Genomic DNA, 13,011 nt, shown 5'->3' with positions numbered 1-13,011 from the left:
AAGCTGAGGGGTGTGGAGGCTTAAAGGTAATGCAGCCCAGCCAAAAGGAGAGACAGGAAACATGAAGCGGGCCGTGAAGGCATCAGAGATGAGGGACGGGGTCCTCAAGCCTGCACATCAGTGTCAACCCCACGCCTGGAGATTCTAGTCAACTACCCCGGGCTGGGGCCTGGCCATCAGCATTTGTTTAAACTCTCCTGGTTATTCTAATGTGCAGCTGGGTTGAGAACCTGTGTCATAGGGAGGATCAGAGGGGGAAGAGATTACTTATAGCTGTGAACTGGGAAACCCAAGACAGTATATAAGTAGCAATCTGCAAGTAAAAGGGATGAGATTTGAAACCAAGACAATCTGACTTCCAAGTGTGATCTTTGGGCTGTAGAATTGCCTGGGTTTTGTTAAAAAGCAGATTCTCAGGCCTTATAGCTTTATTGAATCCAAATCCTTAAGGTGCTTGATATATTTTTACTGAATGAATGGATGAGTGGACCAGTAATCTCTCCAATTTATAGATACCCATGAGTTCTAGCTTGAAATAGTTATCTGTTCTCTGCTTTTATACTTCAAGAAGAACTTAGGGGGCAGGTCTGAGGCTTTCTGGGGCCAAAAGGGAACTGAAATCTGGGAGTGTCCCCAAACACGCTGCCTCAAATCTTACAGGCTTCCACTCAGCTCTGCACTGTATGCTTCAGTTCTCTTCCGGTCTCCTGCAGCCAGCCACCAGCCCAGTGGTTCCACGTGCTGGGAGCCTCTGTCCACATTTACTCTCCACCTCGCGCAGGCTCTACAGTCGTGGTGTCCCCTAGCTAGCCCACCTGGGAAGTCATCCCAAAGTGAAAGAACAAAGAGAGGGCATGTGAGACTAGTTCATAGGTGTGAGCAAGAGGGACCTCGTAGATGGCAAGAGGCTGCATGGAGAATCAGTTTGTCCAATTGATGAAGAGAAAATGGTACAAAGAAATGTCCTATGATAGAAAGATCATAAGCACTGGAACCAGTCAGTCCCAGATTCAAATCCAGCTCTACCATTCTCTAGGGAGGCTTTTCTTTTTCTCTATCTCCTCCTCTTTAAAATGAGGCTGATAATACCTTCTCATGAGAGGCTGTGAGCAGTTAATGAGACAATTTGTGTAAAGTGCCTAATAAAGTATCTAGTAAAGAGTAGGTTCCCAGTACAGGAAGCTTAAGATGGTAAGTATTAAATCACTGGTCAGGCAATAGATGCTGTAGGATGGTGCTGTCCAATATGGTAGCCACTCACCACATGTGACTATTTACATTTAAATGAATTTAAAATTCACTTCCTAAGTTGCTCTAGCCACGGGCCAAATGCTCAATGGCCACATGTGTCTAGTGGCTACCATAGGGGAAAGCATAGATACAGAACATTTCCGACATCAGTGAAAGTTCTATTGGACAGCACTGCTCTAGGAGTCCTAAATAAGGGATACCCCCTGGGCCTGGCAACATGGGGACTCATCCGGAAGACCCTTCTCTGGGGCCATCTCAGAGGTATGTGCCTGTCTCTGAATCAGCTGGTGCTTCACTAAGCCCTGCATCAGGCAGTCTGGGTTCCCGGTTCTTCCCTTTGCCTCCCATTCAGTGCTCACCAGTACCAGAGTGGCCCCTTATGCTGCTCAGAGCAAACCCAGGCTTCCTGGCAGAGCCTTTGGCCTCTTGCAGCTGGCTTTCCCCACCGTCTTTCCCCTGTCCTCATCTCCCTGCTCTCGATGCTATCCATCTCCAGCAAAGTCTCTGCTCTGGAAGACTTTATCCTCCCCTATTCCCTCTACCATCCCTGACGATTCTACTCCTTTCCACACATTTGCTCGCATCTCACTCTTCACATTGCAGATGCATCCCTCTCTTTTCTCTTCCAGCCACACTATGCTCAGCTTTCCAAATCTGGCTCAAAACTATCCTCTCAACATCTCTTCCTGGTCAGCCTTCTTCCTGGTCTGAGGGGATTTAGTTTGCCTCAGTTCATTTTTAGCTATTGCTAAATTGCTCTTGCTATTGGTTTAAAACCAGCTCGTGTAGAATGTTAAGCTTTCCTCACTTGCTGAGGAAGGGACCATTCAACATCTGGCTGGAATCTAAGGCAGAGCTATGAAAGAGGCCCCCAAATTACATCCAGTGTCTCCTTTTGCCAGTTCATTCTTCCAGAGCTCCCGCTCACCACACCTGCCAGAATCTGTCCTTGCAGGGATCCCTTGCACACTCATGGTCACAGTCTCAGCTTGTTCTCTCTAGGGTGCAGCTGTTCACTAGCTGGCAAACCAGTTGATGCTATTGAGGGTGGATCTGTTTATTTTTATTTATTTATTTATTTATTTTTTTTGAGACACAGCGTCGCTCTGACACCCTGGCTAGAGTATAGTGGCATCATCTTAGCTCACTGCAACCTCAAACGCCTGGGCTCAAGCAATCCTCCTGCCTTAGTCTCCCAAGTAGCTGGGACTATAGATGCACACCATGATGCCCGGCTAAGTTTTTCTATTTTTAGTAGAGACAGGGTCTCACTCTTGCTTAGGCTGGTCTTGAACTTCTGACCTCAAGTAATCCTTCCACCTCAGCCTCCCAGAGTGCTAGGATTACAGGTATGAGCCACTGTGCCCAGCCTGGGGGTGGGTTGGTTTAGATCAGTGGTTCTCAACCCTGGCTGCACACTGGAATTCCCTGTGGACCTTTTAAGAAATGTGAATGTTCAGGCAACACTTAGACCAGCTGAATCAGGATCTGCAGGGTGAGGCTGGGGCTGCTCTCTGTCTCCCTCTCCCAAGTCAGGTAATGCAAATAAAGCTATGTGCCTAAACTGGGAAGAGACATGACAGAGTAGTTAAGACAGGAGTTCTGGAGTGACACTGTCAGTTCAAATGTCAGTTCTACTTGTATCTGTGTGGTCCTGGCCAGCCCCTAAACTTACCTGTTCCTTCCTCCATAAATGGGAATAATACTAATTATAGCACCTCCCCACAGGGCTGCCATGAGCATCAAATGAGTTAATACCAAGTACTTAGCACCCCAATGCGGGCTTACAGTAAATGTTCAACAAAGGTTTGCTGCTGTTATTCCTTCTCTCCAACTTTGTCCCTGTATCCTTTTGGAACTCCCTTCCCCCTCCGTCTTGCCGTTTCAGGCCTGGTGTGGGGAGATGCGGCACCCGGGGAGCATGTGATGGTGTGGAGGGTTTGGGGGAGACACATCCCTGATGGTGCCCATTCCACTGCCTACTCCACTTGTGCTGGGAACCGCCCAAAGAGGGGAGGGGTGAAGGGAACCCAGAAGCTCCACAATCCTTTGTGAAGGCTGTGGAGAACGCACCTCCACCCGAGGTACTGGGTTGGAACAAAAATTGAACTAGGGGAGAGTGGTAGCTGCAGAGATACCACAGCTGCCGAGACCGCCCTGCCTCCTCTCTCCTGGCACGAAGGCACAGGTCTGTAACCGCAGCAGCACCGTCTGACATTTCTTCTGAATTGGCTTCAGTGCCTAACATGGCGCGCCATAAGCTCTGCTAAACGTAGGCAGGAAGGGTGGGATGGGGCGGGGGAAGTGAGAGTCAGAGGGCAGGCCAGAAAGGGTCGATTATTATAACATAGGCAGTTATGTTCCCTTCTGGGGATGGGCAAATATACCCCAAAAGGGAAGCAGCAGGACCCCCAAGGAAACACTTCGTATGCCTCACAAGTTTGCCCAGGCCCAGCGCAGGAATAACAGACGGAAATGAACAGGGATGCAGGCCATGGACAAGCAGAAGCCTTTAGGTAAAGTCAGCCTCCTTTTCCCTTACTACAGTAGTTACCTTACCACTCACCGGGGTGGGGGTAGTTGTGGGCAAATTTGGGGGACCCAGTGAGAAAGTCAGAAGCAGCCCGCCTGGTACCCACATGGCTGTGACATCCTTCTTGGCCCAGCCAGGCTAGCCTGGGATGTACGATGTGTGTGCCTCACTCCTCTATTTTCCACTCTTTAAATATCTTCAAATCTTACCCATCACTGAGGACCCAGTTCAGGTGCCACCGCTGTGACTGCTCCAGCCTTCTCTGATCTACTCTTTCTCTTAACTCCTAAAGCTTTTACTGTCAGGTTCTTTGGTCACCTGACCAATCACAGGCTTGTGATGCTGCTTATGTGCTACCATGTACCATTATTAACTTTTTTTTCTTTTTCTTTTTTTTTTGAGACAGAGTCTCGCTTTGTTGCCCGGGCTAGAGTGCCGTGGCATCAGCCTAGCTCACAGCAACCTCAAACTCCTGGGCTCAAGCGATCCTCCTGCCTCAGCCTCCTGAGTAGCTGGGACTACAGGCATGCGCCACCATGCCTGGCTAATTTTTTCTACATATTTTTAGTTGTCCAGATAATTTCTTTCCTATTTTTTTTAATAGAGATGGGGTCTCGCTCTTGCTCAGGCTGGTCTCGAACTCCTGAGCTCAAACGATCCACCTGCCTCAGCCTCCCAGAGAGCTAGGATTACAGGCGTGAGCCACCGCGCCCGGCCTCCATTATTAACTTTTACTTCGTGAATATTATCTTCCTACTGAAGCTGTAAGCTCCTTGAGACCATGGCTTCTGAATCTTTGAAACCCATGTAGCAGTAGAGTTGAGCATATCATTCACTTGTTCAACAAACAGATTTTGAGCACTGTGCTAGGTGCTAGGGATTCAGCAGTGAGCAAGACAGACTAATTATACATTGAAGGCACTTAATAAATATTTGTTAAACAGATGGGTGAGTGGATAGAGAGATGGATGGGTTGGTGATGAGTAGACGGCCCGTATCTGCAGCATCCCCTCTGCTTTGTGTTATCTCAGAGAAAAAGCTAGATCCTTTACTCTCCTGTGACCACCCAACTGTTCTGGGTGGAGGGAAGTCCCAGGAAGGTTAGTCTTAAGAGGAGGGAAACAGGAAACTCAAACAAGGGTAGTACCCACTTAAAGGCATCCATTTGATGAGTGCTGGGGCCAGAAGACTGGGATCAAGGAGTTGTAGGATGTCAACGTCTTCAGGTGTCTTCAGAGCATCCCCTTCAGACAGTGCTAACACAAACCTGAGGACGGGCACCTGTGACCAACACTCTTCTGCTGCTCCTGGTTGGTTCCCTCATTTTTACCTCCATGTTGCCACCCACATCTAAGTAACATCCGAAATAGAACCAGCCCAGGCTGTGGCTGTGATACCCTAACCTGCAGCATGTGCACATGTACCTACATATGTGCACATCTGCTCTAACTCTACATCAAAATGGCAACTAGGGAAACCGGCAGAGCCTGGCTTCCCAGTTCTGGCGTCCCAGGCTGTGTTCCCAGTTTGGTACTGGCTGAGGCTCTGTGACCTCAGCTGGAGCCTGGGCGCATCCTCAACCCAGACAACACTTCAGCAGAGATGGTGGAGGTCTAGGGAGAGTCCAGGAAACCATGCAAATGACCACCTCTTGACCCCGAGGAGGAGACAGAGCACTTTCTTCTTTTTTAAAAAAAGTACCCTTTCCTCTCACACAAGCTTAGCCTACTCAACTGAACAGCCAGGAAACGCTGCTGGGGCTTGGTGATCTAGAGGGTGAGGGGCTGAACCTGAAACCTTACCACCTGGGGCCCTGATGAGTTTCCCTTTGATGTCCTGCCTTGCCCCTAATCTAGCTCCTTACTCATTTGAATGTACCCCTAAAAGGACAAGAACTTTCCCTCTTCCAGTGTGGACAAAACCAACAAAGCTGAGCCAAAGGCTTTTAGAGGATGAGTAGGGTAAGGGCAGTGAGGTGGGGGCAGAACAGAACCTGGAGAGTGAGGGCAGGGAGGTGGGCAGTGGGCAGAAGTACGTTCCGGTTTCATGATTATTAGTCTTACCTCTCCAAGTTCATTGAAAAAATAACAAACAACAATGATGTCAGATTTGTATAATTCCACTAAGTATACAAAGTTTTTTCATGCAGGTGGTTTCATTTGGTCTTCAAATGGTCCTGTCTCATTAAACAGATGCAACTGAAGCCCAGAGAGGGGCTCTCAGGAGAGAGCAGATAGCTAGTGTAGAGCCAGGACCCAGGTCTTCTGCCTCCCAGTCCAGTGCTCTCTCTCAATACCCACTGTCTTCTCTCAGCACTTGCCGGAGGGATCCAAGCCTTCGTCACTGTTGTGCCTGCCCCAACCCCAGCTCAGCACTTAGGTCAGCAGGAAGCAAGCACGCAATACATAACCACGGAGGGGAATGCAGCCGAAACTCAGACCATCCTGGCCGGGAATCAGAAGTAGGCATGCAGATGCGCTGAGGCCCCGGGCTGAGGGCAGCAGCAGAGGAGAGCAGGACTGAGCAGTGGGCAGGAGGTGCAGACAGCTGCAGCAAGGAAGGGGTTGCCGGTGCGGCAGTGGGCAGGTGTCGCCTGCCCTTGGATTCACTATGTCGGGGCCAAGCAGCTGGTTAGAAACAAAAACAAACACCAGGGATACAGGTTCCTGCTGTTAACAGCTTCAAACCGCCAGACGAAAACTCCAAATAAATATAATTAGAAACTTGTAAAAACGTCCTCTCTGTAAATCTGCTCCCCAGGGTCTAGCCTCCAAGTGCCCCCGTTCTCCCAGTGCCCCCCCATGCCCACATATCCTGATACGCCGCTCTCACCCCAGGACTCCTTAGATCTGTTTCCTCATCCTGGATCTTCCCTCCAGCCCAGCAGCTCCTGCCCAGGTCTTTCCTCAGCTTGTCACTGTCAGTGACCAGAGCTGCAGAACCCCCAGCATGGGGCTCTGAAACCCAAACCCCACGGCCCTCTAAGGCTATGGGTACAGCCACAGGAAAAGCCATAGCTAAGAGTGAGGGCCACAGCACCCTATTTAGGGGGTCATCGTCCCGCCCACGTGGCTAAATCACAGCACCCGAACGCAATTACAAAGCAGATGCCTGGGCTGGGACAGAATACCAAGAGCCAGTCTTGAAGCTGGAAATGTACGGACTGGGACCAGGGACTGGGGCCCAGGGGCCCAGCTCCAGGAATATTCAGTTTCCACGACATGGACATTTCACTCCACTTCCCAACTTTGTTGATTACACACACAGAGAAACATACACATATCCTTCAGGGACTGTTTCCAGGGGTAAATAGCCACTTAAGGACACAGAACTATCAGGTACTTGGGGCTCCAGGACATGGGGTGGGGGACGAAAGGAAGAGCAGCCAAGTGACCTGGACTCGGGCAGGCAGCAGCGGAGGGGCCAGGGAGGAGAGGCTTGAGATTGAGGTGAGTAACCCGGGAAGGCCGGGCTACAGGACTGAAGCTCGCCACAGCGTCTTCTGCCGTTAGCAGGAAGGACTTGGATGCAGGATCTCAGGGCTGCAAGGGACCCTACTGATATTTTATAAGTGAAGAGGAGAATTTCAATGATTTCCTCAGAGGCCTGAATCCTTAGGCTCTGCATTTGTCTAAACCCATCGGTCTCATAGCCCCCATCCCCCAGTGAGGCTAGCAGTGTGTGGGCATGGGGGGGCAGTCTGGTGATAGAGGGGCCGGTGGGGGAGGAGGAGTCTCTATCCCCTCTTAGCCCAGGTGACTAGCTCCTCTACCCCCAAGCATCCCTGAGTTGGCTGTTTCACTTCTCCCCACAAGGCCCAGCAGTCCTATTTCCAGACTCCTGTCTTCTCACTGAGCCTGAAGAAGCTGTCCCCAGGTCTGGGCCTCTTGCGGGCACTGCCAACCTCAGAGCAGCTCCGCAGTTTCCAGCCCTGACAGGGACTCTTTCTTATACGTGGTCATGTGCTAAGGGTATGGGACGTCAAGGGAGGCCCACACCCTGACATGCAGGGACTGGGTGGGTTCAGGCAGCAAGCTCTTCCACCTCCATCTTCTCGAGAGTCTGAAACCATCCTGTCCCTTCCTCCACCCTCAGTTCAAGGCACTGGACCAAGCCATTCGATTTCTTTACTTCTCCAACTAAAACAAAACGCACATTGCCCCACTTCCTTTTTCCTCTCACCAGAGCACTGCACACACACACACACACACACACACCCCATGAGTCACGCACACGCATGCTCACACACTCCAGTGGATGCACACCTCACGTTCCCAAACTCACACCCAGGACTGGCTCCTTTTACAACAGGTCCCAGCTGCTCACATCTCAAACCGGTTCCCATGCTCTCAGATTCCTGGAGGTCTCAGAAAACAATCTCATTTGAGGGTTGCTGGTGACTTTCTTCTTTCACTGCCTGCAGTAACTCTGGCCTCAGAGTCTTCTAGTCCTCTCTCTCTCATTCCACTCTGCAGACTCAAGGAGATGGGGAGTGAGGGATGGAAAACAGGGAGAAGTTTCTGTGCTTGCTCCCCCTGCCCCAGGCGCAACCCCCCCAACATGTCATGGAGTCACAGAGAGAAGAGAGGTCAAAGGGATTCCTGAGGAATTTCTAAGCAGTCCACCCCCTTCTCCACCCTTCTGGAAAAATGGGGGGCGGGTTTAGAGGGAAGTGACTAAAGATCAGGCTCCAAGAGTGGGGACTCTGCCTCGTTCCAGTGTGGCCTGGATGGGGCACAGGCAGTATCCGGCTGCCCACGGGGACACCCTCACCCGCTGACACGGTTATGGTTTTCATTTCATATTTTGGAGGGAGGGGCCAGAAGGAACAGTCCCCTCACTGTAAGAGTTGGCCACAGGGGCCGAGGGAAGCGGGAGGAGAGGAAACAGCCACATTAAAGAGGAAGAGAGGGGTGGGGGAGAAAGAGAGAGACACATACACCCAGACAGAGACCGGAGAGACACCGAGACAGAGAGACACTGTTTGCTGCCCTATGAATGCTCTCAGCCGCTGGGATGGTGTTACTTGGAAACTCTAAATGTGCGACTTTATCAGAACTCTATCCCTAATGAGGAGAGAAAACTACCAGGTAAACGAAACGGCCAGGCTGCTGGCTCTCCGGGAGCCAGCCCTGGGGACAAGTTTCCCTGGAGGCCGGGAGACCTTTTCATTCAGCTGTAACCTGAGCCCTACGTGAGGATTAGGTCTTTTTAACCACTGCTGCCTCCCCAACCCCAATCTCCCTCCCCAAAAGCAAAGCAAATTAATGCTTCTAAGTTAACAATTATCTTGGTTATCCAGTCTGTCTACTTTAAAATACACAGACAGGCACTTGAAAAACACTCAAAACCATGTACCCTCATGCTCCCTCCCTCCCAGTCACACAGACTTACCCACCCACTCATCCACACACAGCCTCACAGACGCGGAAACATCAGCATTCCCACCTAGCTGCTGGGTCGCAACAGACACAGACACTAGCTGGGTCGCCTGTGGGTGATCGTGGTGAACCTCTCTCTCTCTTTCTCTCTCTCACACACACACACATACACACACTCACCTTTATACTTAGGGCTGATTCCTCCTCCACCCCCCATGAGAATCTCTGGTGAAAAGGGACAGAGACCCAGATTTCCCCACAGGTATAGTAACTCCTTGCAAGATACCTGACGAAAGTATTTGTGTTTTGACCTACTAGTGCTTCATTTGAAAGCGCGTGGCATTAAAGGCACACTTTCTAGCACCGGTGATCATCAGGAGATACGTTTGGGGGCAAGGGAGGCCTCCCCGATGCCCACAGCACTCTGCCCATGGGTTAGGCTGCGAGGCTGCCCTGCCTGGTCGGTACTTGTCCTTCCTGCAGCATCTGCCTGCAGATTGGGGTCCAGAGGCATCCCTTTAACCCAGCGAACCTGCTGTTAGGCAACCTCCAGCCAGGCTTTATAGATTTCCTGAATAGCAGGGTCAATGAGAGGCTTCCACTGTATGCCAGGCTAGACTCAGGGATCAGAAGGAAGGAAGGAAGATGCAGAGCTAACTGCAGCCCAGTCAGAGCAAGTGTGGTCTGTGAATTAGATAAGCAGGGGACAAAACTACTAGTCTGTAAGTTCCTTGAGGGCAGGGGCCTCCACTCTGGCAGCATGTCTCCCAGCATCCGGCAGGTGTCCAATAAAAGAGGGAGCCCTGGAGTACCTTGGGGGGATTCTGACTCCTGTCCCTGAACCATGGGCTGATGGCACCTGTCCCTTAGAGGAGTCTCCATCTGCCCCTGAAGTCCCCTTGAATGCAGTGCTTTTTCTTTTGCCCCCAGCCTTCCAACCTTACTAGGCCACTACCAACACTGGCTCCAACTTGAAAGAGGCCCTTATCTTGTCTCTAGATTACTTCATGAAATCTGTTCCTTCCTTCAGACTAAACTCCCTAGCTAATTCCATGTTATGAGTAAGTCAGCAAGCACTACAAAAGCCAGCTTTGTTTATGAAAACACAAGCAAATCCACAGTGAGGAGAGGGGCTGCTAGCAGGCTGGGGGTGGCAGTGGTGGTGGGCTGTCTGGAACCAGGAGACTGGAGAAGGGGCAGTTTGGGGTTGGGAGGGTTTGGGGGTGGGATCTGGTATTTGACAGCTGAGGGTTTCTAGTGTTTCGGTTCTGCTAAAGGACAGGTTGGAGGGGAAGAGGTTAGCTGTAGAGGCAGTGTTTCGGGAGAGGAGGGCAGCATTGATAAAGCACCTTCCTTTTAACAGAACGGCAGCCCATCTAGTACACAGAGCAGCTGAAGAGCCGAGCGCTCAGGCTCCAGGACACAGCGACCTGACTGCCAGACACTCAGGCTTCCCCAACTCCCAAGTTCAACTTTCCTTCTGGCCCAACCGCCTTCTCCCCCCAGCTGGCTTCAGGAGCCTCTGGGATAATAGGCAAGATCATATTCTCCTGGACAAAACCTAGCCAGGAGGAATTTTCTTGTTGTCCATATAAATCTCTCGTCAGTGAGGAGGGGGAGGGGTACAGCAAGAGGTCAAGGGGGAGGGGAGGCTAGCCCAAGAGAACGGTGGCACACCAGCCGGGTTTCTGCCCGCACAGCCTTGGGCAATGAGCTGGGGGTCAGGGACTGGGACCAGAGACCTCCTTGTCTCTAATTCCTAGAGGGATCTGTCAGACTCCCCAGCCTGGAATTCTACTTTGTTATTTTAATGCAATTCTGACCTGGATTTAAATGGAATTGGAAACCCGAGGCCTTAATAAATAAATATTATGATAAGAAATGAAAGCCATGCAAGACGAAAGAGATTTTCCCCCAAAGAGGCAGAAACGCAACATTTTTGCCGGGAGCCAGTCACAGAAATTTTCTTCTCTTCTTCAGCCCCCTACCATGGGTGAGAGATGAATTGGTTTTTCCCATAAAAGATCCTATTTTTCTTTAACATTTTTCCACTGATAAGACAGGAACTTCGAAATTTCTGTCTGACTTTGCATGCGGGTTGGGGACGAGAGGGAGAAATATATGGCATGGCTGAAAAGTTTTCATTCTCTCAGTCTCTCCAGGCCACAAGTGAAGTTTCTGGCACTGTTTGAGAGAAGAGAAGATTCTCTCCTAGGTTTTGGAGGACAAGAAGTCTTTCGAAGATGCTGGGAGCGGGGTGGGATGGATGAAGTCGGGCAGAATTCTGAGGTGCGTGGTCACTTCTGCCTACCGCCCCCAGAACTTCTCACTCATCCTCGCCGCCCCGGCTGCTCCAGCTTTTCACTCGGGGGGGGCAGCGCCCAGCGGTCAGGCCCCCAGCCGCGGAGTCCGGGCGCTCGGGGCCGGGTCCTGACAGCAGCACGCCTCCCTGCCCTCGGGAATCGCGCCCGGGCCCTTGGGCCCCGCAGCCTGGGCAGCCCCGCGGCCGCGCGCCCCTCCTTCCTTACCTTGCGCGGCTTTGCTGTGCTGGGCGGCGCGGGCGTGGACCAGCAGGACGAGCAGGCAGAGCCCGGGCACGCGTCCCGAGCCCATGGCTGGAGCCACGGGCGGCCGGGCAGCCAGGGCCGGTCTCGCAGCCTGGGGAGGGCGGAAGCCGGCCGGGTCCCCGAGCGCAGGAGGGGGAGGGGAGGGGGCGCCCCGCCGGGGCCGGGCGGGGGGCTACAGGCTTGGGGCGCAGACCGTGGCGCCCCGGGCGGGAGGCTCCGGGTGCTGCCGGGTCCCGCCGGCCGGACGTCGGGGACAGCGAGGCGGAGAGCGAGACGAGGCGAGGGGCGCCCGGCGCGACTGACGGAGGGGAACCCCCGCCCTCTCCAAGTCGGGCTCGGCTAGCGGCGGCGGCGGGGCTGCTGCGTATAATCCCACCCAATTCCCAGCTTCGCCCGGAGAGCTGCAGCCGGAGAGCGCGCAGAGCCCGAGCGAGAGACCTGAGAAAGGGGAGGGGAAAGGCAGCGCCAGAAACACGCCCTTTCTGCCTCTTTCTTCCTCTCTCGCTCTTGCTCCGTCTCTCAGGCTCCGTCTCTTTTTCTTCGCCTTTCTCCTCCTCCTCCTCTTTCTCCTCCTCTCCTCGCTCCTTTTCGTTTCTTCCTCCTCCCCCTCCTCCTCCTCCTCCTCCTCCTCCTCCTCCACCTCCTTTTTCGTGCCCTTTTTTCTTTCAAATGGGGCCTCGGCGCGGCGGCCGCTCCCCCTGCGCGCCCGGGCGCGGCGGCCCCCTCCCCAGGCTGCCGGGCCGCTGCCTGCAGGAATTTACAATCCGGCGCTGGGGGAGCGGGCCCGGTCTCCATGGAGACGGCTTCCCCGGGAGCAGGGAGGTCAGGCGCAGACCGCGCACAATCAATGGATCAATGCAAGCCCCGCTCGGCTCCAGACCAAACACCATCGGGCTCCGGCTCGTCCTCTCTCCCCGCGGAAAGAGTGGGGGAGCGAGGGTGCGCCCCGCGCTCGCACGCGAGGAAGGCCGTGCGGCGCAGGTTTGCACGCACACCTCCACCCGGAGACAAAGAGGGCGCGAGATGTCGGGAAGCTGGGGCAGACATGGACACGCAGGACTTGGGCGCGTCCACCCACACAGCCCGACACGTGGAACGTAGGACCTTGAAACACAGAGTGACCAGTGCCTGGCCGAGTGACGCCTTCCCAACTCTCATACACCCCGCCCCCGCCCCCCACCACCACATCCCCATCCTCAGGACTCCAGGTCTGAGTCCACTTTAACTGAGGACTAAGAAGAAAGTACTCTTCCCTCTCCTAAAGCTGCCAGCGCAGGGG

General features: G+C 53.0%; 1 protein-coding gene across 2 annotated transcripts in view; it reads right to left on the bottom strand.

Moving 5' to 3' along the window:
* Positions 1–11,778, bottom strand: part of SCUBE3 (signal peptide, CUB domain and EGF like domain containing 3) — a 32,837-nt gene extending 21,059 nt beyond the window's left edge. For both annotated transcript variants that reach the window (XM_069488063.1, XM_069488064.1), the window contains exon 1: positions 11,694–11,778. In XM_069488063.1, the coding sequence (XP_069344164.1) occupies positions 11,694–11,778 (85 nt within the window). The remainder of the gene's footprint in view (positions 1–11,693) is intronic.
* Positions 11,779–13,011: the final 1,233 nt, after the last annotated feature.

This window comes from Eulemur rufifrons, chromosome 15 (genome assembly GCF_041146395.1).
Source record: "Eulemur rufifrons isolate Redbay chromosome 15, OSU_ERuf_1, whole genome shotgun sequence".
Taxonomy (NCBI): domain Eukaryota; kingdom Metazoa; phylum Chordata; class Mammalia; order Primates; family Lemuridae; genus Eulemur; species Eulemur rufifrons.
Note: the sequence above shows the minus strand (reverse complement) of the source record. Positions and strands in the feature narration are given on the sequence as shown.